Genomic DNA, 23,361 nt, shown 5'->3' with positions numbered 1-23,361 from the left:
TCATGAATCCATTTAGGTTTTGTTTTCCCACTGATGCATGTGCAGCTCAGTTTACAGAGACTTGATTCTGATCCCATTTAAACAGTTTTTTCACAAGGGACAACTTCATTATTTTCAGTAGTTCTGATTTACCCTGGAAGACCAGAATCCTGTCCACTAAGTTGTAGACTCTACACTGTCTGGTGCAACAAACCATTATGACAAACACATCAATCACTTCCAATACTTTTCTTAAACCAGAATATCAGCATTTCAGAAATTCAAATACAACTCCAGAGGATAAAAATGCAGTAATGAGCCAAATTCAGTGCCTGGCTTTTCTGTAGTGAGAGGTCTATGTTAGTGTGTCTTGAAGGTCTAGATTTAGTGTACACAATTTACTCAAGTTACTGGTAACTGATTACAACGTTTAATCAAAATGCATTTGTATTTGTGATTTGTATTAACATTATTATTGAAGCTTAACCAGTGTTGTTGCTGGAATTTCAGAGATGGTAAGAGCCCGATTATGAACAGGAACTCCTGGGTTCTAGTTTTAATCTTTATTAAGATTATTTTTTACAAGTATAGTCTCTCATTTAAATAAGTTATCTATCTCTATGTATCCAGAAATCTGCATCTTCCTCTTTTAGAGATACAAGGAAGGACTCAAACAGTCTTGTTGAGTAAGTTACTTGCTTTGTTCTTTCGATGTTCCAGCTATGTTTGTTAAATAGTGATGTGCAAGGATGTGGATAATACTCACGACTCAACGGTCCATATCATCTAGTATCTTCTACCACTTTTCAGGTTAGAATCTTTTTTTTCTCTCATCAGAACCAAAACAAAGCAAAGACTTCTCAATAAAGACACCTTTGTACTGGAGGTTTAACAGATTAACATATTTTGCTTAGAAAAATTCAGGAATGCAACATAATCCTGGAGGCCATAACACTGTGAATCGGAAAAGATCTGAGGCAGATCATGACTATACTTACAGCTAAGTTATCAAGCAGATTTACCTACTTTCTATTTACTGGTTGACTGAATACTAAAAAATACAGCTCAACCCCTTTGGGAGGGTAGCCGTGTAGTCAAAGCTTAATTTGGCTGGCCAGTGTGGGAAAGGTTAACCTATCACTTCTGTACTGGTCTTCACTTTGAAATGAGCTCTGTTGTTTGCTCCCCAATCATGCAAACACTTACTCATGTACATAAAATTATTCAGGTGTATAAATGCTTGCAGGAGCTGCTACCCTGGTGTGGAATGGGGGGGGGGGAGAGATGTGGCAGCATTCATTTGTCTTAATTGCTTAAATTATTGTATTTATGACAGTCTTTGACTGGCTTAACTATTTATAAAGATTTAAAAAGCTGGCTAACGATCTCTAACACTATATACTAAGAGCCACTATGGTATTGAAAGAAAATGACAGCATTAGCAACACTTTTCCACGCTCCTCCCTCCCTGTCTCTTAATAAAACAAACACATTGAGTTGGAGTTTAGAGGTGGAGCTCGTTCATTTTGTGCTAGTGCCGCTCATCGGCTACGGGGTTTTGCACGGAAGAAAATAAGCTAGTAAAGAAATATCCAGGCTACCTCATCACAAAGCGTACTTTGTTCATTAATTCTGCCAAGTGCCTTTTAGTTCTTCACTTGTAGTATACTAGTAAACTGACTGCAGGGGATGTTTTGTGGAAGACTTAAATTTAGTAAAGAGAGCTCACTGTAATGTTCAATCAAGGGAAGATAGGGCAAGGATTTTGTGTGTGTGTGTGTGTATATATATATGTTTTTTGGGAATTGCTGGCCTTGCTGGTTAGGGACGTGACAATTAGCAAGGTTCTGCTGTATGGTAAAGAACTAAAAGTTGGTCATCAAAAGAGAAGGGAATGTCTCCAGTCTGGTAGATGCAGAACAGCAAGTCTCTTGTGCTCTTATTCTTCCTGTTGATGCAGTTGCATTAAATCCCCCAGTAAGGCATGAGGTGTCTCCCCTCTCTCTCATAAACGTCTGGGAGTACACCATATGGCGTCTGTACCATTTTAACCGTCGTCTTCCCAAACAGCTTCCGCTCGTAGTCTATCAGCTGCCTCCAGAAACCCACATTGGGGCGGATGACGGGGCGTCTTGACTTGACCCAGTTGTAAGCCTCAAACAGAGACACTTTGTGGTACTTCATCAGATAAGCGATGCACAGGGTGGCCGATCTGCTCACACCAGCTGCACAATGGACTAAGGTGGCCCCGTGCTTTCGCGTGACGCTTTGTATCTTATCAGCCACGCTGTCAAAGTATAGGGAGATGGGGGCGTTGGGCACGTCAGCCAGAGGTACTTTGACATATTCAAATTGGGGCCAATTAAAGTTGGGGATCTCAATGGTGGCATTGATTATGCAGGTGATGCCCCGGGCCAGAAGCAGTTGTCGGTTCGAGGCTACGCTGCCCCTGCTCAGGTACAGAGAGGGGGTGATTTGGGCAATGCCCCCAAGTTCTCCTTCAGTAAACATTCGAGGTGCCATCAGAACTCGTGGTAAGGTGTGGTGGTTTCTGGAGGTCATGGAGCTTCCTGGCTCTCAGGCTTCCATTATGGGAAGGGATCCGATGTGATCTACTAAGGAAATGGTCTTGCCTGGAGGCTTTAATAAGGAAGAACTTTTCTCTGCTTGGTCACTAACCCTGTAAAATACAAGCAACACTGTAAGTGGGACAGATATAACAGCAGCCCTCCAATGTAGAAAGGCAGAATCCTATCTATGCCTTGGAGTGCCCCCTGGTGGTGTAAGCTCTCCAGGGCAGGGACTGCCTTTCTGTCTTGTGCGCACAGTTGGGCCCCGTGACAACTAATAGTGAAAAACAAACGGTTTGCACCTCCTTCCTCTTAAATGCACCCTCCCTTTTTAGCCATCTAAAATAGGTCACCTACAAAAAAAATAAACATTTGGGGATTCCCCTTCTGTTCCCTTTATCCTAGTTAAAGAGGACCGAAAGTGTATTGTCCCCACACATATGGTAGAAAGTCAGGTCCTGTCCAGGTTGGAAGACTGTCTGGAGAACGAATAAAATGGTGCCATTACCGGAGCCAAGAGACTGAAAGCTGAATGAGTACAAGGGGAAGGGATTTTTTAGACTGATTCTTTTAGGATTCTTTTTTAATGCCTCTTTAATGTCAATGACTAATATACCAGAGAAAGGAAGCTTTTGTTAAGGCGTGAGAACCCCTCCCCCTTCACTTAAGCTTTGAGCTAGCAGTGCACAGCCTCTGGGACTGCCAGCATTTCCTTCAGCAAAGACCAGAGCTGGGCATTCCTGCTAGTTCAGAGATTAAAAACCAATAAACCCACCAGGCAGAACCATGAAAAAACCTTTCCAACACCCTTTCCCTCCCCTCCTCCTCACCACCCTGTTAGCCCTTCTCAATAGACCCTAGAGAAGCAAAGAAAGGCACATTCCTAGTTTATTTTAATAATTTGCAGGTCATCTTCCAACAGTCTAAGTCTGGAGGTGAAATTGGCAGCTGTTCTCATCCGCCTGATGTTGGGAGTTACTCATCCAAAGAATTGATTTGCTTTAGCCAAACACAAATTATACTTTAGTCAAACCAAGTTATTGGACTCAATACAGGGGTAACTGGGTGAAATTTAATGGCCTGAGACATACGGGAAGTCAGACTAGATGATCTAGTGGTCCCATTTGGCCTTAAAATCTATGAATCAAAGAGACAAGCTTGCTATAACATTTCGGGTTCAACACTGTACTGCAGATAAATTAGATCATCAATAACTAGGGCCCTACCAAATTCATGGTCCATTTGGATCAATTTCAAGGTCCTAGGATTTTAAAAATCGTAAATTTCATGATTTCAGCGATTTAAATCTGAAATTTCAGTGTTGTAATTGTAGGGGGCCTGACCCAAAAAGGAGTTTTGGGGTGGCGAAGGGGGGGGTTGCGGTACCGCTACCCTTACTTCTGCACTGCTGTTGGAGGTGATGCTGCCTTTAGAGCTGGGCAGCTGGAGAGCGGCGGCTGCAGGCCGGGAGCCCAGCTCTGAAGGCAGGGCGGCCTTCAGCAGCAGCACAGAAGTAAGGATGGCCTGGTATGGTATTGCCACCCTCACTTTTGTTCTGCTGCCAGCAGAGCTGGGCCCTCGGTCAGCAGCCGCCACTCTCCGGCCACCCAGCTCTGAAGGCAGCAATGCAGAAACCCTTACTTCTGTGCTACTGCTGGCGGGGCGCTGCCTTCAGAGCTGGGTGGCCAGAGAGCGGTGGCTGTTGTCCTTCCCCTAAAATAACCTTGTGACCCCCCGCCCCCGAAACTCCCTTTTGGGTCAGGACCCCCAATTTGCAAAACGCTGGTCTCCTCTGTAGAATCAGTACAGTATAGGGTAAAAGCACACAAAGACAGATTTCATGGGGGGGGAAGACCAGATTTCTTGGTCCGTGACGCGTTTTTCATAGCTGTGAATTTGGTAGGGCCCTATCAATAACCTAGTGACACAGCGTCAGTATGCTCTTTGGCATGTATCTGTAATACGCTGATTTAATGTGTGCTACTGTCTCTGTCTAGGGGCTTGTTCCTGTTAGGCTAAAGCTTGCTACGCACACCCAGCTAACTACATTATTCCAACCAGTAAGGACTTGAGGTTTTGGTGCTGATGGTTTGGAGTTCGAATGCCCTGGATGCGGTGTTTATGTATGCGGCCATGACATGTTACATAACTGTCTGGCCATTTCTGCTGTGTCCATGCAGCAATAGCATGCATGTCAGCTAGCTTTCTCAAAGAAATAAAATCGATGCATTATCCCCATCAGACACATTATAAAGAATGGAAAAAGAAGGGTCTTGGGCCCGTACATTCAGGGGAAACCTTTCCTTTTGTGGAATTCTCCCTTTGGGAGCACAGCTAAGGCACTGCGACCACTGCTGCTGTTGGTATAGTGAATCAAAACCTGAACTGGGAGAAGAACAAGGAATTGCTATTAGGGTAGGTGTTGAATGTACATAGGATAATAGATTGCGCCACCTCAGAAGAGCTTACACCCTAAATAAACGCTGGATTGCCAGCCCAAAGTATTCGAAATCATGAGTCAGGCCCCCGAAATGATCAGAATAAATGCTGGGTTCACTTGGTTTTCTGGGTTTTGAGCTTTTCGGGTGCATCTGGATCACATTTTCAGCCTTTTCTCTGCATTTCTGAAGGCTAAAAACTTGCTTTTTTTTATATAATTATTAAGGGAAAGCTGAGATTCTCGCCTAATGACATGAGTCCAGGAACGAAGGCTTTAAGAAACCCATCAAATATCATGAGCATTGGCAACACTGTATAGGCCAAGGGATACATCATAGAAGCAGCGGAACGGAGACTCACTTTAAACAACTGTCTCACTGTTCCATGCTGTACGTCACACAGCGAATTCTAGTAGATGGAGCTGAAAATAGAACCCAGATCTCCGGAATCCCAATCTAGTGCTTTAATCTCCAGACCAACCTTTTTCCCCTTGTAGGTTTTTTAAAGTGTCATGTATCATTTTTTTCTATGGTAGGGTTACAGCAAGAGGAAATGATCACTTCATGACTCTGTTTGGTGACAGAGAAGCATTCGAATGAGTTTCAATGCCAGAGAATAAAAGTGCTGTAGTCAGTTGACTCAAGGCCAAATTCAGTGCTCAGCTTTTCTCAGCTGGCTACAGGAATTTGACACGAATGCCTTAGTTTTGTTGTCAGATGATAATGAAGTCATCTGAATTGAATAGCTCCCTTTTCACATAGACTAATCTAAAAATAATGTAGCTCCATGAAAGAATACTTGATGAACGTAAAAACCAACACACAGCTGTCCTCTTGAAAATGCTGCTACGGTGTGGATGAACTCCAAGGTAAAGAGTGAGTAACGGCCTCCTTTGAAAAAGCTTTGAGTCTTGCGCACCTTTGGTTTTCGCTCACTGCTACCCTTTTTGTCTATTTTTCATTTAGCTAGCCAAGATCTAGCACGTTCTAACAGGTGCCAAGAGCAAGTGGCTTGAGGTGGTTATGGCGGATGCACTGTGCATTGCTCTAGCCTTACACGGGGAGGGTTACTCGGAGGGTAGACGAGAAAGGAATTTTTTTTTCCTTACATGGATTTTTAGCTACCCACAAGCGGCATTCTGCGCTTGAACTGGGAAGGAGCTCGGGTGAACAGCAGAGGGCAAAGGAAAAGTTGATTTGGTCTTCGGAGCCATCTCGAGAGATAAATAAAACATGGTAGGCTGGTGTCAGGTGTCCAATCAAGTGTTATGGGCAGGCAAACTCAATGGTGAACGATAGCCCCTGTAGCAGCGATCCAGTTTTAAAAGGCACAGTAGGGAGGGCTGATCTGAGCTGCTGGGATTTCTGCTTAGAAGGCAGGGAGCCAGTGCAAACAGGCATAATAAAGGCTGTAAGTGCGTCTCTTCTTCGCTCAGAAAAAGCCATGTACGTCCACAGTGCTATATAAATAACTACACCCGCCTGATGCAGGCAGTCAAAGATCCCAAAGGATACCTGATGTGTATCCTGCCTCTAAATAGTGGAGTGAAACTGGCAAAGGGGCAGGTATATCACTGCCCTCAATTGGACAAATTCAGAACAGCTCAGCTGCGTTTCATACACTTTCTACTGCTAACTGGGGTTCTCCTTTAGACTAAGAGGCTCCTGTCTTTTGGGGGCAGGAGGATCAGAGTTCTACCCCTGCTGTCCATGACACTAGCTTGCAGCCCAGTGACGATGGCTGTGTTACATTAGAAAAGGCATCCCTTGCAAAACTGCCGAAGAGTACCTTAATGCACCTTCGCTGCTACTCAGAGGCTCGGAGCATGCTGGATGTTGGCTGACTGTGGCTTAGCAACTGAGACAAGCTAGCTGGAGGCAGGAGAATAGGATTGTTTACAACCAGTGCACATCTCCTTTGCGGAAGGATGTGTAAAACTCAGCAAACGCCCCTTTGGATGGCCTTTATCTTTGACTGCCAGTGGTGGCAACATGCAAATGCTGCTGAGATTCAAAGTGATGGCAGGCACCTGCTCCAGCAGTCACCCAATTGTTTTCAGCTGGGTTACAAAACGTGGGCTCTGCTGAGAGACCGTGCAGCCATAATCCAGTGCGGACTGCCACAAGCTTCCGCTCCGAGCCTAGAACAAGCAGCTGGCTAGGGGTCAGTTTGGCAAAGGGGTTCCTTCCAGCAGTGAAGGTGACAACAGATAATACGGTTAGTAGAGATCAGATCTTCTGTTCCAAAAAACAGTGGCGTCAAGGAGGGGCGAGGGCTTGTCAGGCTTAACTATGAAGCTGGACCCATCAGCTCTTTCCAGAGGCAGGAGTGAGGCCGTTACAGTGTGTGGCTAATTACAGCAGAATACACTTACCTGGCTAGCACGACTGGCATTGGCATTTTTAAGCCCCTTACCCTGCAACTCAGCCCCTTTGAATCATGATGATTTGTGCACATATTTAGGGGCAACATCCACATTTTGCCAAGGAGCCCCAGCCATGACCTGGAGTGATCCCTCCTCCCAGTGAGAGGGGAGGTCAGACTCCAAGGCCCTTTCAGTCCTTAAGCTCTGGGCAGAGACTGGCTTTGCCGATGGCGCCATCTGTCTAGTGGGAACAGGAGCGTGACCACCACCTTGTGTCAGATGGGCCCCCACCTATTAACAACTCTGTCCCCAGTGACCTGGGCTGGACTGGAACACGCAACCTTGCGTAACCTGTGCTTGCTCAGGGTGCCTCTCTGTCTCACTGTAGTGGCTGAATCAGCTAGAAGTTTGAGTCTGTCCAGTCGTTGTGGGCTTCAGTGAGTGGAGGCTCGTGCTTTCAGATCCAGAGGTCCTGGGTTTGATCCCTGCTGCCCCCATGGGAGCATCCTGTTGCGCTACTCCTTGCTGAATGCGCCCAAATCCCCTTGCCAGCCTCCAGAGCCATCCCCGCGGCACAGCTTTCACCATAAACAACACTTCATTGGCCAGAGCCAGCGGATTGACCAACCAGACAGCGCAACGTGCCAGTCTCAGGCCGCTCCCATGAGAGATCCAAAGCGCTTAAGCCCCGTGCCCTAGTGCCTGCTGCTTTTCAGGAAGCCACTTTCTGCAGACACCGAATTATTAGTACTTTTACACTCAGCAAGCTAGTCCTGCTTCGTCAACCACACACCAGCTTGTGTTGCATGAAGCTGCCTGCGTGTTCAGTGCAGCGGGTTTCCTGTAGCATCTAGCCTTAGATGGCCTTTCCCAGCCCGTGTAAAATTCCAGTCAGTCGTTTGTGGGGATTTTTTGCTGCTGGTTAATGTGTGATGTTGCTCGTATGCCTCACCAGATACACATTCGTTATTGTCATGTGGGGCTATTTGACATTCACAAAACTGATGGTGGTTCTGCCCATGGAGTACCCAGGACACTGCCCTGCTTGGAAAAATGAGAGGATAAAATCAATAGACAATAAAGGTCTGTTTATCTCCATCGCGGTAGCTATTCACCGCAGTAAATTTAACAGAACAGCTCCTAGATTAAGGAACCTGGACAGCGTCCACCGTAATGTGCTAGCATATCTAGTGCCGTCAGTTACGGGCCGGTTCCTCGGATCGTATGGTCGTGTACGCAGTTCCCTGGGAGTGGTAGTGAGCACTGCCCGGCTCCCCAAAGCAGCAGAAGGCCCCTGCACAGCCTGGCAGCCATAGCAAAGTAGTGGGGGGGAAATGTCACACCTGCCGTTAATCAGTGAGCACTGGCCCAGGGACCCTATTTTGATCTACAGCCCCTATCATGAAAGGGTTAATTTGCAACTTCTGAGCGCTAAGGACCTGTTTCCTGGACTCCCCCAATAAGAGTTTGTTTGATGGTGTAACTGTAATGCGCTGGCTGGGGGCAGGTAATTATGCCCCAGTCCCTCTTTTAGCAAAGGGCCATGGCATTGGTGCAGGGGCGTCTTCAGAGCGTGAGCAAAGCAGGCCATGTCCACCGCAGGCATGCTCATCACCTCAGACAGGAGTTCAGCTGTTCGCACAGGGACGCTAAACGCTGTTCTTTGGACTGGGCAGCACAGACCCTATTATGAGCTCTCACCCCAGGAAGTGGAGCAGTTCGCTTTGCCCCTTCACACATCCTGAATCACCCTGTTCTTCTCTCAAGTACCTGAAACGCTTCTGCTAGGGAAAGTAGGCTGGGGAGTGAAAATCGCTTTCCATGTCTCATTCCTCCTCTTTGTTTTGCTTGTCCTTGCTTGGTTATATAATGTGGGATTTTCATAGAATCATAGAACTGGAAGGGACCTCGAGAGGTCATCTAGTCTAGTCCCCTGCACTCAAGGCAGGACTATGTGTTATTTAGACCGTTCCTGACAGGTGTTTGTTCAACCGGCTTTTAAAAATCCCCAATGAAGGCTCCTAAAGGAGTTAAGACCCAAGTCCATAATTATATTTAGATCCTAACTCCCGCTGAAATCAATGCAAGTTAGGATTCAAAATATCTTTTGAGTACCTGGGCCTATGTGCCCAAATCTCATTCACTTTATGCAGGAGGTCAGACTTGATAATCATGATGGTCCCTTTTGGCCTAAAAATCAATGAACCCATGAAAATACCACCCAGTCATAACCACGTACTTTCCACGGTCACTAGAGTATCGGCCCTCGTTGGCTCCCTCCCGTAAGAGCGAGCAGTGCTGACGTTGTTCCTAACCACAGGAAGAGTCCAGGAGAGAGATGTTCCCCGGCGTGCATATTGGATCGCTAATCACTGGCCCAAACCCCCCACTTTATTTTGAACTCTGACAGCAGAATACATCCACCGAGACCCACGTGTCTTCCACCTGGTTGGCTACTAAGGTGTCATTGCACTGCAGGAGCTGGGAGCCTCCTCTGAATGAATGCTATGTATGGGCTGATGCACCACTGCATTCGGTGAAGCTGTCTGTCTTTTCAAACCTACCCCGGGGTGGTTCTGAGACAGCGTTAATAAAGGCACACGGGCCATGGGCCAGTTGCACAGAAATATTATTTTGAGGGTTGTTTTTCAAGCAAACTACCCCATTCAGTTTCAAAAAGAGGAGGGGTTTCTGTGTTCTAGAAAAGTGAATAGCACTGGGGAGGAAAGGGGTGACGGTGCAGGGCAGTAGGTGGAATCCTTCTCTTCTCAGCCACTGAGCCAGAGCTGGTCTGTCCAGCCCAGTAGTGGCTAGGAAGCTGTGCCAGCTGATGGCTGTTTGATGGCCTCGTGCTAATTAGTGGACAGTTTTCCATCTGGCAGTGGGCCCTCATTTGCGTTCTTATTGGCAGTTTGTGCCACAACAGCACAGAACCACTAATCCACAGGGAGCCTCTAGGCCAGTGGTCCCCCAACTTTTCACGGTCATGCCCACCCTGGGAGCCAGAGCTGGGAGCGGGGTGTGGACAGGGGTAAGGGGGCTGGGACTGCAGTTGGGGGTGGGGCTGGGAAGAGAACCGCAGCCGGGAGCTGAGGCTGGTGGAGGGACTGGGGCCGGTAGCGGAGCCACAGCTGGGGGCCGAGGCTGGGGCCAAGAGTGGAGTCATGGCCAGGAGCTGGGGCCATGGCTGGGGGTGGAGCGGGCCTGGGTGGTGCTCCCGCCTTGCCCCCCTGGTCTGGCCCAGGCCTCGCCACACACAACCCTGAACCTTCCTCCACACCCTCGTAGGGAAGGATGCCCCAGAGTTTGGAGACCTCTGCTCTGGGCTCTTACCAAGTCTTGGCCAGCCCAGCGCTCACCCCCTGAAGCGAACACTCCCCATGTGTGTTTGGTGGGAGCCACCTGAGGAAAGGCTGTTGGCCACCATATCAGTGGGCTGTACGGGGTGGGTGTGCTGCTTTGGCCCTTATGAAATGGGGGGGCGGGAGGGAACAGAAGCAAGCTCCTCCCCTCCAGCAGCGATTGGTGGATTCTTGCACTTCCACATGTGTTTAAGGGGCTGTAGGGAGGAGCCCGGCTGATGCTGTGTTGTGAGAAGGTCCCATATTCAAAGGCTCCGGGTCCCTCTCAGGTGATTGAGTCCCCTCAGCCCTGCCCTGGGGTGTGGATTTCTGCGGAAAGTCTGGCAGATCCTCAGCTCCCAGAGGAGAGTTCACCTCTGTGCTACTTCCCCCATCATAAGGGCTTCACAGCCACTCTGCCTCCTGCCAACATGGACAACAGCCTCTGAGGTACTCAGCCAAACATGGACACCAGGCGCAGCTGGCCGTGCATTTTATGTACCAGCTAACAGGTATGTGGTTTCCTATGGTCGGAGAGTCTTGAAGGAGCAGTGCGCGCCTGAGTGGACAGGCAGAGGACTCTCTGAATCAGGGTCGAGATATGCTAAGAAAACAGCATGAAGGATGCTTTGCATTACTGCCAGTTCTGTGGTTAGATGGTGGCTCTCAATCTCCCCAGGGTTGCTGCTCTGGCACCGTTTGCTTAACGCACAGAGACTGTTGGCAATCCCTGTGGGTTTGGGGTGAGACAGTCAGTCAGGGAAATGTGTGCAAATTCTAGTGCCTCTAAGCTTCTCCAGGCTGACACGAGGGACCTAAATCAAAGCTTTCCGTTGATATGCCTGGGGATTTGTGTGTACGCACCCACCAAACGCTGAAGCTGGGATTTTTCACCAGGGTCCAGCACTCACCTTCTGGGCCAGAGCTTTGAAAGAAATCAGTTTGCATTTAGGCACCAAAATAAGTGGTCAGATTTTCCTACAAGCTATATGCATGTTGGGTGCCGACCTCTGGAAATTGACTCTCTGTTGCCAGCTCTTTTATTGCAAGTCGTGTGACATCTGAGGAGTCTGTCTGATGGCTCCGTTTCCTGAAATCCTGTGATTGCATGAGGAGCTCTGCTTTTGTTTTTACAACTAGGAAGTTTCTACGGCTAGGGTGCAGAAAAATGCTTGAAAACGTGACCGGCGCACTCCCTAAAGGCTCAAAAGGCAAATTAAGAACAGCATAGTTTGGCTTAAAAATCATGAATAGAGTATTGGACTAGGACTCAGAAGAGCTGGATTCTATTCCTGGCTCTGCCACTGGCCTGCTGGGTGACCGTGGGCAAGTCACTTTCTTCTTTGTGACTCAGTTTCTGTGTCTGTGAAATGGAGAGAACAATACTGACCTCCTTTGTAAAATGCTTTGAGATCTACGGATGAAAAGAGGCACAGAAAAGTGAGGTGTTTATTAAATAAGTATAAAGCGTGTCTCAGACCCTGAGTTATTTGCAATAAGCCCCTTGTGGTTCCATTTGGGGAAATAACTAAATCTAGAGGATCGAGCTTTCCCCGAGAGAAAGGAAACTATGTCCCTGGTCCTTTCCTGTAGCACTATCTGGAGTTTTAATCAGGTTAGTGGCTCGGATGTGTGAAATGTCACTATTTAAGCCGGATCTTCCCCTTCTCCCAAGAGAGATTAAATTATTCATTTTAAACGTGACAAATGGGCACTCATATTGTGGTAAAGAGGAGAGTCAATATTGTAGGCACGGAGTGAGCTAGTCTGCTCGGGGCTCTTCTGAGCCAGGCTAAGCAGCAAAAATTGCTGCTTTTCTTGGATAGTGGTGTTTAACATGTGTGTCAGTGGACAGCCTGCCTCGAAAACCTTCTGCTTGAATGAAGTCAGTGGCAGGTTCTTCTATGCCCACGGGAGCAGGGTCAGATTCACGCGCACAGCTGGGCCTCTCTCTTCTTTTCCCCTCACTGTTTGCAAAGATGTAATTTTAAAGTTCTAGGAGGGCAGGCTGCTCACCCTATATCAGAGCAGCAGGAATGTGAGGATGGCGGGAGTATCCCACAGACAGTCACATACTTGGGCAGAAGCGTCTGCCCCAGCAGTGGCTTCGTAACATTTTCTTGATCCATGAAACCCATAATGGCTGGGCCCACCATATCCCACCATCCTGTGTGTAAGCAATGGATTGATGGGGGGTGGGACACGGGATGACAAAGTGACAAACAATAAGTGAGTGAAATTGGGGTGTGAGGTGTGGATATGCTGTGGATTCTCACAATTACGCCATTTCAGTATTCCTGGCTTAGTCCCCTGTTCCTTTCTAAATGCATCCAACGTCCTAGGCTGGCTTTTGCTTTTGCTGCCTTTGGGTAAAAGTTGATGTGTTCATTGAGCTGTCAGTGATGATACCTCAACTCTTCCCACAAGGGTTATAGCTGATTCAGAACCTATCCGTACAACCTTGTGATGGGAGAAAAGCAAGTCAGTCAAGAAAGAGAGTTAATGGAAACCAGGTGGTAAAAGTGAAATCATTTTAGAAAAGATGGAGAATGCCTTGGTTGTGTCTCTGTCTAAATGAATGCTCAGAGGTCTATGGTGCAAGCCTTGAACCGAATTCTGTGCTGACTTGCTGAGTAGAAGTGAATTGGGTAACCTGGAGGATAAGTCAGTGCAGAATGGGGCCAACTGGTTTTCATTCCTGAAAATCATCCATTAACTCAGAAACTCTAAGCTTTTGGAGGCAGGAACCATCTTTTTTTTCCGTCTTTGTACAGTGCCTAACACAGTGGGGGCTCGGTCCGTGATGGGGGTTCGTAAGCACCACTGCATACCTCAGTACAAGTAAAACAGGCTAGCAGTTCCCCAGGGTTTTAGGGTTGAGTTTACAGCATGACTCTACTCTGGAAACCGAGACTGTGTGAACATGGCCTCCTGAAGTTCCACATTTATCATCTCTCAGTGAATTCATATCAGATCTGCTCAGTCCGCAACTATAAAGAATTCCTCACCCTCCCACCCAACAAATTCAGCCAGAGATCTGAGAGTCAAGCTGGGTTCTTTCCTTCTCATGCATTGTCACTCGCAATGAATGTTCTGCAGGACAGCAGTGACCTGTGCACCCTCAGTGACACCAATGTAATCTGGCTGCCATCAAAATATGCTCTCCATTGCCTTTGTTCGGTTTGCACAGGCATAACTGATTGGAGCGTAGTAAACAAGTCTGTGAATGGAATGTAAGAAAGAAGTAGACTCCAGCTCACTGTCTCATAGCTGAATTGGCTTTGCAGGGTTAATGGAAGTAAAAAAGCACACAGGGAGCAGGTCTCTCCGCTAGGAGGGTGCCACTTCTTACAGAATCATTTGGAAGAGCAGACTTGCCCTTTTAAACTAGGCTCTTGGTAGCTTATAACTGGCTCTGTGAAACATCTTGAAAGTGATAGCAAAACCTTCAGGGGGGAGTTACATAATTGGATTCCTGTAGGTCCAGGTGCTTAATTAGGAGGCCAACCCTGATTTACATAGATCAAGGTAACCACAGGGAGCTGTAACTTAGAAGGGCGCACAGAAGCATTAAGCACACGCAGCGCTGTGTCATACCAGGACATTTGCATGCACATCTCGGGTGCAGTGTAAGGTGTGAGACCTGCTGCCTTGTGACTGTGTCCAAATGAGAAGTGCAGCCACCTAGCGAGGGTATAGCTACGCCCTGACTACGCTCCCCAGTCACCAGCGCAGCTGTAGGGGAGGGGTAGATGGCATGGGGAGTGAACACTCCTGCTTCTGGCTCACACAAGCGCGGCTTAGTGCTAGCGTGGGAAATCCTCGTGAAGACTAGGGCTAGAGTCTCACTTCTTGCCTTGTGCTGTGGCTCTAAAGAGCAATGGGTCATGCTTTCTATTCAGGGTACATTTCTAGATGGCTTATAAGGGTTAATGGCGGATTAATCAATGGGAAAAACATGATACAGGCCTGTTGTAGGTGATTAAAGGCCATCCATGGTGTATATTATAGACGGCTATAAGCAATTTATTAAGCAGTTGGGGGAGGGATAGCTCAATGGTTTGAGCATTGGCCTACTAAACCCAAGGTTGTGAGTTCAATCCTTCAGAGGGCCATTTAGGGATCTGGGGCAAAAAATCAGTACTTGGTCCTGCTAGTGAAGGCAGGGGGCTGGACTTGATGATCTTTCAGGGTCCCTTCCAGCTCTATGAGATAGGTATATCACCATATATTATTATTATTTTTAACTCTAGCTATTGGATTCACTCGCTGTTGAAATATCTAGTAATTGGGTGAGTTTCCTAGCCTTGTACCAGAGGGGTAGCCGTGTTAGTCTGAATCTGTAAAAAGCAACAGAGGGTCCTGTGGCACCTTTAAGACTAACAGAAGTATTGGAGCATAATTTTTCGTGGGTGAATGCCCACTTCATCAGACCCAAGGGCAAGTTTCCTAGCCTTGATGCCCCTTTAATATAAAGTGTGGCCAAGCCAGGGCTGAGTCCCCGATTGTCCCTGCTCTTTTGCAGTGCCAGGCACTCTGCAGAACCGGTCCGAGGAGCTTGCAGTCTAAAGTTAGACAGGCCCCAACAAGCAACGAGAAAGTGGGGCAGGCGGCAAGGCAAGAGGTGCGATAAGATCCTGCGGTTACCCTGTGCAGGCACATGCACACGGTGCTGGCTTTTCGCTTTCTCATTGAGCAACCCTGGGTGGCACAAGCGAGAGGAGTTTTGGGGAGGGATTTCAGTGGAAGGGTGTGGTTCGGGGATTTGGGATTGGGATTTTTGGCGGATGACGTTTTCTCCTATGACCCAAAGCGTTCTGCGCGTGTGCTTCTTTGGAAATATCCCTCAGTGGTTGCAGTAGTATCTTCCCCCTGAGCTAAACTGAGCTCTCCCCACCGGTACATTGTGTTCCCTGCATGCGACATCGCATCCCTCCCCTCCGCTTTGAGGAATAGGAACTGTCAGGGCTGCTTTTTTCCCACTTGATAGCTGGATCCTGCCAGGTGCTGACACCGTCTCCCCATGCGGGAGCTGCAGAGGTTGGGAAGGGATTTAGTCTGGGGAGTAGGAGGGGGTGGTAACACAGCATGTGCTGATATTTACAAATTTCTGAGTGCCGCAGCCACTCGGCTCTGGGCGGGAGCCTCCCAAGGCAAGAAGCCAATGGATTTTTATTTGAACATAAAGGTTTGAAGCAGAATTGGTATTTATGAACTTCTGGCTTCAGGCCCCGCCTCCTCCTGTAAAGTGACACACCACTGCCACGTCATGTGAGAGAATGTCAGGCTTGGATTGGGCCAGCTTGCAGTGACCTAGCGAGTCAATACTTAGCCCTGGTGGCTGTATCAGGGGACTCCAGAATCTAAACTTTCATTTAAAAAGAAAAATAAGGTGAATCCGATGCAATAATGCAGTGATGTCTGCCTGAGTCTGCAGGCAGCCTAAAACACCTCAGAGGTGTGAACTACCTCAACTCTGAAGCCTAATGATGATGATTTTAATATCTGCATTGCTTCCCATTTCATTACTTGTCAAAATATGCAAAGAGAGAAGGAGGCCAATCCTATTCTGAAGCTGTGCAGCTCATTTTGTCCTCCCCAGGGGGTGGCGTTTGGGTTGTGGGTGGAGTTTAGGAAAGCATCGCTACTTTGCTTTTCCCAATCTGAGAATCCCAATCCCATCACTACTTAGTTTTCCCCTGGTGATTTGTAAAGCAGTGTCCAAGTGTGGCTTTCACTTAGCACTTGCTGGAATAACTTGATGAGGTGGGGCGAGCTTCTGCTACCTGTATCTACCCTGAGTACTACTTTGCTCTATGATTAATCCCAGTTTCCTCAGCGGAATTGCTGCTGCAGTAAGGCATTATTCAGCATCAACGAAGAGCCTGTTCCCTAATGTTTAATCAATGAAACTGTAAGGAATTGGGGTGTGTGTCTATGTGTGTGTCTGTGTGTATGTATGTAAAGATATAATTACAGTGTCCTCAGCTGGACAGAGTCAGAACTGCTCATCTGAGTGTCATAGGGCCTATATTGCTCACTGCTAAAGGAGGTTTCTCCTTTAGTTCCAGTGACAGAGTGTTTTGGAACAAGAGGATCTGAGCTCTGTTGTCTGGACAGAGCTCCGGCTCCGCTCTATCCCATTCCCATGCTGCTGTGAAGTCCCAAGTGCACCGCACAGGGATAACCATGAAATCCTAGGTGGCTACAGATTTGTTACAACATTAAGTGGAAATGAGCTGGCTCTTTCCCGCTGTTTCTCATCCAAATCAATCCCCAAATGCTACGAACTGCGCCTGAATATGCACAGGCTAATAACCACCCTTCTTTATTGGAGGAACGTTAAGTGTTTTACCAGTGAACGAATGGATCCCCCTCCCTGCCCAATTTCACTGGGGTAGAAGAACTGCTGTTTTAATCATTGGAATGCAACCACCTCTGGGGTATAGGCGGCAGCTGTTGGGGAAACGCCCTGTCAAAGCGACACAGCAGTTCAGGACAGGAAGTGAGGAATCCCACCGGCAGCTGAAAGAAGGGCAGGGTGGGGCGAGGGGGGGCTGTTATGTGTGCACAAGGCAGCCTCCAAAGTTAGACCAGTAATAAACCATTATGAAACTCATGCCACCTGGCCTCCCCCCTGCAGCAGTAGGTCTAAGGAATGAGGTCACTCGCTCAGTAAGAGGGGGGGGGGGGGGTGCGTTTGGGGAGAGAGGAGGTGAAGCTAGTTTGAATCAGTTATTTTTAAATAGGGCTTACACGTGGCAGCAAACGCTTCTCACGGTGCCATGCTGGGCCAAACAAGGACAGGTCCCTCTTGCATCTCGCCTAGTCTGTGGTGCCCTGCAGATAATTCCCTGCCTGCTTAAGGCTTCACAAACTCCTACTTGAATGGACGGTTGCTCAGAACTAATGGTGAATGAATTCCTACTTCCTTCACGATTAGAAATGCCTGGCCTTGCGAATTACTTGTTTAAAACCCAAAACCAAAAAGCCTCACTCCCAACAGGAAGAGCTCCACAATGCACTGTTTGACAAAGAGAAATTCCAGGTAATCCAACCTCCCCGTCTGCTTTTTGTCCTGTTTCTTGAACCAGCAAAACTATGATGCTGGTGAGAGAGAGGAGCTGCTGATGCTGAACTTGTTGAGAGCACTTGGCAGCGGACTCAAACCAGCATGTTGTTTTTACGGGGGGAGGAGGAGAAACGGCTCGATGAGAACGGATTCTAAATGTGAATCTTGGTGTTGGAACTTGGTTGTGTTCCGCTTGAGAAATTCACGGGGCATCTGTCTCCAGCTATATTTTTAGTGCTGTGATGCTTATATGGGGTGTGTGTGGGGAGGGTGAAATTGACACGCTACAGTTCGAATTATTTCTCGCTTTACTTTCCAAACAGCAGGAGACCTGGTGCTGCAACCCAGAGATGTCTTTGTTATTTTTAAGTGCAGGAACCACATCTGCCTAGCTCTCTGCCTTCACGTTTCTGAATTTCCGTTTCCTTTATGGACGCGCAGCATGTCCTTTTTGAAGCAATAAGTGAGCATGCATGGCAGGGGGGTGGGGAGGGGCTTGTGGGAAACTTGCCATATTCAATTTGATGTGCAAAAACAGGCCTCGGGGGAAATAAAGCTAGGACGAGGCACTCCGATGGCATAGGTGGCTTTGTTTCTTGGGCCTAATGGGACTGGGAGCCTGGACTACCCATGCTGGTGAACTGTGGCAGTTGGATGACTCGTCTGGAGTCAATGCATAGGTGCAACAACAAGGGGCCAGGCCTCTCCCTCTCAGCTAGTTACTGTCCCTGTCAAATTCGGTGCAGGTCTGTTTGTTTGCATTCATGACCGTTAACCTTCCACCCCTCTCCCGCAGCTCTTTGGATGTGGTTGCCCTGCTGGTGCAGCCTCAATGCTTGTTTACACTACAGCCAAGCTCAAGCACACGTACACGGACTGGAGAGAGGCTCCCTTTCACCCCACAGGGCTGTATCTTTGAGCACTCAAACCAAACCCAACAAAACCTACCTCCAACTCTCGGAATTTTAAAATGTCAACCGGGATCAGCGCCTGAATCAAAACATGCGACGCACTGAATGGCTGCCCAAGTTGATACAGAAACGGTCAGTGTGCAAAGCAGACCTTTTGGCCTGCGTGAATATTTCTGGTTTCAGTTTTGCTGGGGCTGGAGGTGAGGAGAAGAAATTCTCTTAGCAGAGTCCCAAAATAGAGACTGCAAATACTGTGCATGTGGCAAAGAAACTGTAGCTCTTCTATCAGGCAGGAGGGAATTAAACACACCTGGTTTGATCCTTGTCTCACTCCTGACTTGCACTGATGGAAGCTTATGGGTCAAATTCTCTCCTGCTGTAAACTGGCCCAGTTTGCACCAGGAGAGAATTTGGCCCCGTGGAATGACACCAACATAAAAGGAGAATCAGTTATTCAGCTGGGACACACCACTGGGCCTGAAGGTGGACACATGTATCCCAGTGGCTCAGGTGAATGTAGAGGAATCTGTTCCCTGCTAACTCAGAGGTCAGTTGATGAAATAAATGATTAGAGAAGATGGTGTAGGCCTGGCTTGACATAAAGGTACCTCAACAGACCGTATCTTTCCAATGCTATCGCCTGCACTCCTCCCATAGCTGCCTCATTATGGATAAAGTGGATGTGTAATGAGATAACAGAGGGCACGTGCCAATATTCTGGGTTTGCAGAATGAAAGAAATTCATTTGCTGGCCAGTCGGAACAGATTATAATCCCTTTCCAATCTCATCCCCGCCACAAACCGGTCATCGATTATCAGTCCTGCCCATAGCAGCGATCCTGACGCTGACTCAGGGAAATAGATCCAGCTAGCAAAACTCAGAGGGACATTTGTAGTCAGAACTGTGCCAGCCTCTGCAAAAATGACACTGACCATCTGCGTCAGCAGTCACAGGTCTGAGGTCAGCCTTGTCGGATCTGGCCACTACTCTGCGTCGTGATCTCCAGTGTCCCTTCAGATGATTCCCCCCACCCCCAAATCAAAGTGAGCACCCCAGAGAGAGCCAGAAATCGACTGTGTTGAGACTAGGCGAGTGCTGTCTCTAACTTCAGTAAGGCCCTTAGCTGCTGCACTGAGGAGGGGGAGAAACAAAAGCTCTCTGTTTCTATAGTAAGGACAAGTTCCAAATTCTGATTTTGATTACTCCGGTGTAAATCTGGAATAACTCCATTCCCTTCAGTGGGGCTGCTCTGGATTTACACTAGTGTGAGCAGAATTTGCCCCACCCTGTTTACCTTGGGCTAGATTGTGCAACCATTACTCACGTGGAGAAGCACTTAGTCACTCAAATAGACCTATTAGTTTGAGTGAGTCTATTTGCATGAGTAAAGGCTCCATAGTTTTGGCCCCTTGGAATTACATGCCAGGGATAGGCAACTTTGTGCAATTGGCATGGACAGCCTATGGGTCGTACGCCTCACAATCTTTAATGCGTTCATCCTTCCAACCTCCCTGTGAGACAGAGCAGTGCAGTTATCCCCATTTTACAGATGGGGAACTGAGGCACAGAAAGGCTAAGGGCAAATTGCATCCCCATGCAACAGAAAGAGAGACAGGACTGGCTGTTGCAAGCCACTAACCTGGAGCCCCAGTCTGGTACTTGTGGTGGGTTTGTGAACTGCAGAGGGTTGGTTTTTTTTAAGTGCTTATCTGCTCGCCATGTTGCACTAGCAAAGCAAAGGGAACGTTAAGGAGAGGCACGCAACTTGAAATCTTCCCTTTGTCATTTCAATGCGATGAATCATAGAATATCAGGGTTGGAAGGGACCTCAGAAGATCATCTAGTCTAACCCCCTGCTCAAAGCAGGGCCTATCCCCAGACAGATTTTTGCCCCAGATTCCTTAATGGCCCCCTCAAGGATTGAGCTCACACCCTGGGTTTAGCAGGCCATTGCTCAAACCACTGAGCTATCCTATGCTGCACTGTATTAGATAAACTCCTGCGAAAGACTTTGAAGCCCTGTTCACCCCAGTGAATATCTGCACCCCATCCTCCCACGTGATGGAATCTAGTCACTGGCCCCACAATCCAGGCAGTGTAAAACAGTAACAGGCCTGCCGTTCAGTTCGCCAGTCAGGGGGCCCAGGTCCTCATCCAGTCCTAGTGGACCCAATGGGAGTTTACCCTGAGTCAGGACTGAACAAGGACATCAAGTTTGGTCCCATGGTATTTGTTTTCTCTGTCAACTAGCCCCCAGGACAGTGTGTTAGAGTCTCAATTACATTAATCATGGAGGATCTAGTAGTGCTACACAGATTCTCCCACCTTCTGCCCTACAGGGAAGCTACATAAGGCTCCGTGGAGTGAACTGCAGCCTCTGCTACTTCGGGGCATGGGGGAAGGAGCCCTTCCTCCCACCACAATCCCTCACTGAGTTGGCCTGGCTACTCAGGCTGGGCAGCTGATTGGTTCCCAAACAACCAATCCAGCAAAACGCCCATTGACTTCCAAGGTGCAAGAGTGGCCCCATAGAGAGAGAAGTAAATGCCCCCATCCTTCATGGCTTTGCCCCTGATGAGCAAGGTGTTGGCTAGAGCCATAGGGGTAGCCTAGGGGACGAAGCCTGTTTGCCTTCACAGAAAGAGACGGAGGGTTAGCTCAATATTGCTTTGCCTTCAACTATAATAAATGCAGCAGCAAACATCTATCTAGCGTGTCCCTCCTGCCCCAGCCTAGGCTCTGGATGAGGATTACAAATGCCACGAAAAACACAACCCTACGAATAGTTGCAAAGAGTTTTACAAACATGACTTAAAATAGCATCTGCAAGCTGCAAATGAACAGTGCATCAAAGTGGGTATCAGGGCTCCGATAAAGTGCAGGCATTTGGCAGTACATCACAAATTAAAACACGGTTAGATCAACTTAAGAATGAATAAGTTCAGTACAGGTATATTCTATCTAAATACCCCTATAGTTATGGACGCATCTGTTGCGGCTTTAATTGTAACCATTAAAATAACGCTCCTGGGTTGGACATCTTGCTGGTCAGTTTCATTAAGAACTTCCCTATAAATGTCAGGTGGGTTTAAGGAGGAAAAATATATAACCAGGAGACATTTACTTTTTTATCCTTTGCAACCCCACAAAACAAGTTCACTCCCTCCCGCATGGGCAGGGCAGTGTGTCCGATTGTCTAACACCCCTGGGGATTACACTGCCAATGGATGATATTCTCCCCCCTCCCTTTTCCAGTTCCTCCTTAATCTCTCTTCCCTCCCAGCGAGTGGTACCTTTGGCAATACACTGGCAGCACAGAGAAGAGTCCCCTCTGGGAACTGCACACACAGTTGATTTTTCACATTAGGCCCCTGTCTTTCCAGAGGTGCCTCCTTGACATCACTGGGGAAATGTATACTGGAGACTGCCAGGCATGTGCAAACTCCAAGCAGTAAGACGGTGGTGGAAGAGAAGGAGGGGCAGCTTTGACACTGCTGGGATCTTTTTGTCTTCTCCCCAGAGGCCCCCTTGACCACACTCCAGGGTGGAGGCTCAAATTTCCAAATTGACTGCGTTTATTAATGGACTAGACTCGGATTATTTCAGCAATCACCTAGGATTCCTATTCAATCCCTCCCCTTTCCCTCAACCCCCCCTCCCTCCCTGCTGCTGTCTGACTTCTTAACACCAGGGCTGAATATTTGTTCACTGATGCATTTAATATTTGTTACAACTGAATATCTATATTTTTGCAAACAGCTTAACCTTTCGCCCAGCACCTGGGTAGCGCAGATGAATAATACCTTCCAGATCAGTTAGTTTCTTTAAGAGTTCATCTCTGGAGCCTAAAACGTCCCGCTGTTTTGTGTTTATCTCTTACCCTGGTGTTGGGAGACATCGACAGGATCCCCAGCAGCTCCCTTCCTGGGTTGCTTCCTCTCCACAAGAGCAGCTGTGGTCCAGGCTGTCCCAGCGCAGGGTGATGAATGAGCAGCACTTTTCCCTTCCTGGGAATGTCTCCCTGAGCTGCTGACATCTGATCTCACGGCTCCCAGCCTGTGACAGCCCCTCCTTCTTTCCCCTCCCCTCAATGTTAGCAGCTCTGTGTGTGTGTGTGTGTTAGTTACCAAGATACGGTTCTACAGGCTCAGTTCGCCTGGCTCTTCCCCAAAGCAGAGTGAGGCAAACTCATGAGTGGCTGGCTGTTAAAGGGACAGCAGCTGAAGGCGCAAGATCCAAGCCCATTTTCTCTTGTGGCCATGTACAGTGATTGTCCCCTGCATGCAGTGCTGGAGACTGCCTCTTGAAACTCCTATTTTCATCCGACTGGCACCATTAGAGATGCATTCACCTGCGCGTGCTTTTATGTTCGATTCGCTTTCGCCTGCTGCCCGTAACAATGTCAAAACCACACCCGTTGCGGACGGCTCCCTGGGCAAAATCACAGGAATATGACTTGGCTTTTCTGTAGCACCTTACAGACATTAGCCGGTTAAACCTCCTCACTCCTGTTCGGCAGAGCAGTATCCTTGTCCCTGTCTCACAGAGAGGGGAACTGAGGCCCAGAGACTTATCCAAGGCCAACCAGGTAGTTGGTGGCAGAGCAAGGGACAGAACCCTACATCTCCCAGCGCTGACCATGCTTCTCTTTAACCTGACCAGTGTTCATGACATCGCCAGGTC

At 48.0% G+C, this 23,361-nt stretch overlaps 1 protein-coding gene across 1 annotated transcript; it reads right to left on the bottom strand.

Annotated features, from left to right (window-relative positions):
• Window positions 1-527: 527 nt before the first annotated feature.
• DUSP14 (dual specificity phosphatase 14) lies at window positions 528-22,758 on the bottom strand. The gene is made up of 2 exons (XM_034752190.1): window positions 22,559-22,758; window positions 528-2,659 (listed from the first exon to the last, which is right to left on the bottom strand). The coding sequence occupies exon 2, from the start codon at window positions 2,539-2,541 to the stop codon at window positions 1,945-1,947; it is 597 nt and encodes a 198-aa protein (XP_034608081.1). The 5' UTR covers window positions 2,542-2,659; window positions 22,559-22,758; the 3' UTR covers window positions 528-1,944.
• Window positions 22,759-23,361: the final 603 nt, after the last annotated feature.

This window comes from Trachemys scripta, chromosome 18 (assembly GCF_013100865.1).
Source record: "Trachemys scripta elegans isolate TJP31775 chromosome 18, CAS_Tse_1.0, whole genome shotgun sequence".
Taxonomy (NCBI): Eukaryota; Metazoa; Chordata; order Testudines; family Emydidae; genus Trachemys; species Trachemys scripta.
This window is presented reverse-complemented; position numbering and strand designations above follow the sequence as displayed.

Coding starts and splice junctions, on each gene's coding strand:
- DUSP14 (XM_034752190.1), bottom strand. CDS start 2,541: ATGACCTCCAGAAACCACCACACCTTACCACGAGTTCTGATGGCACCT.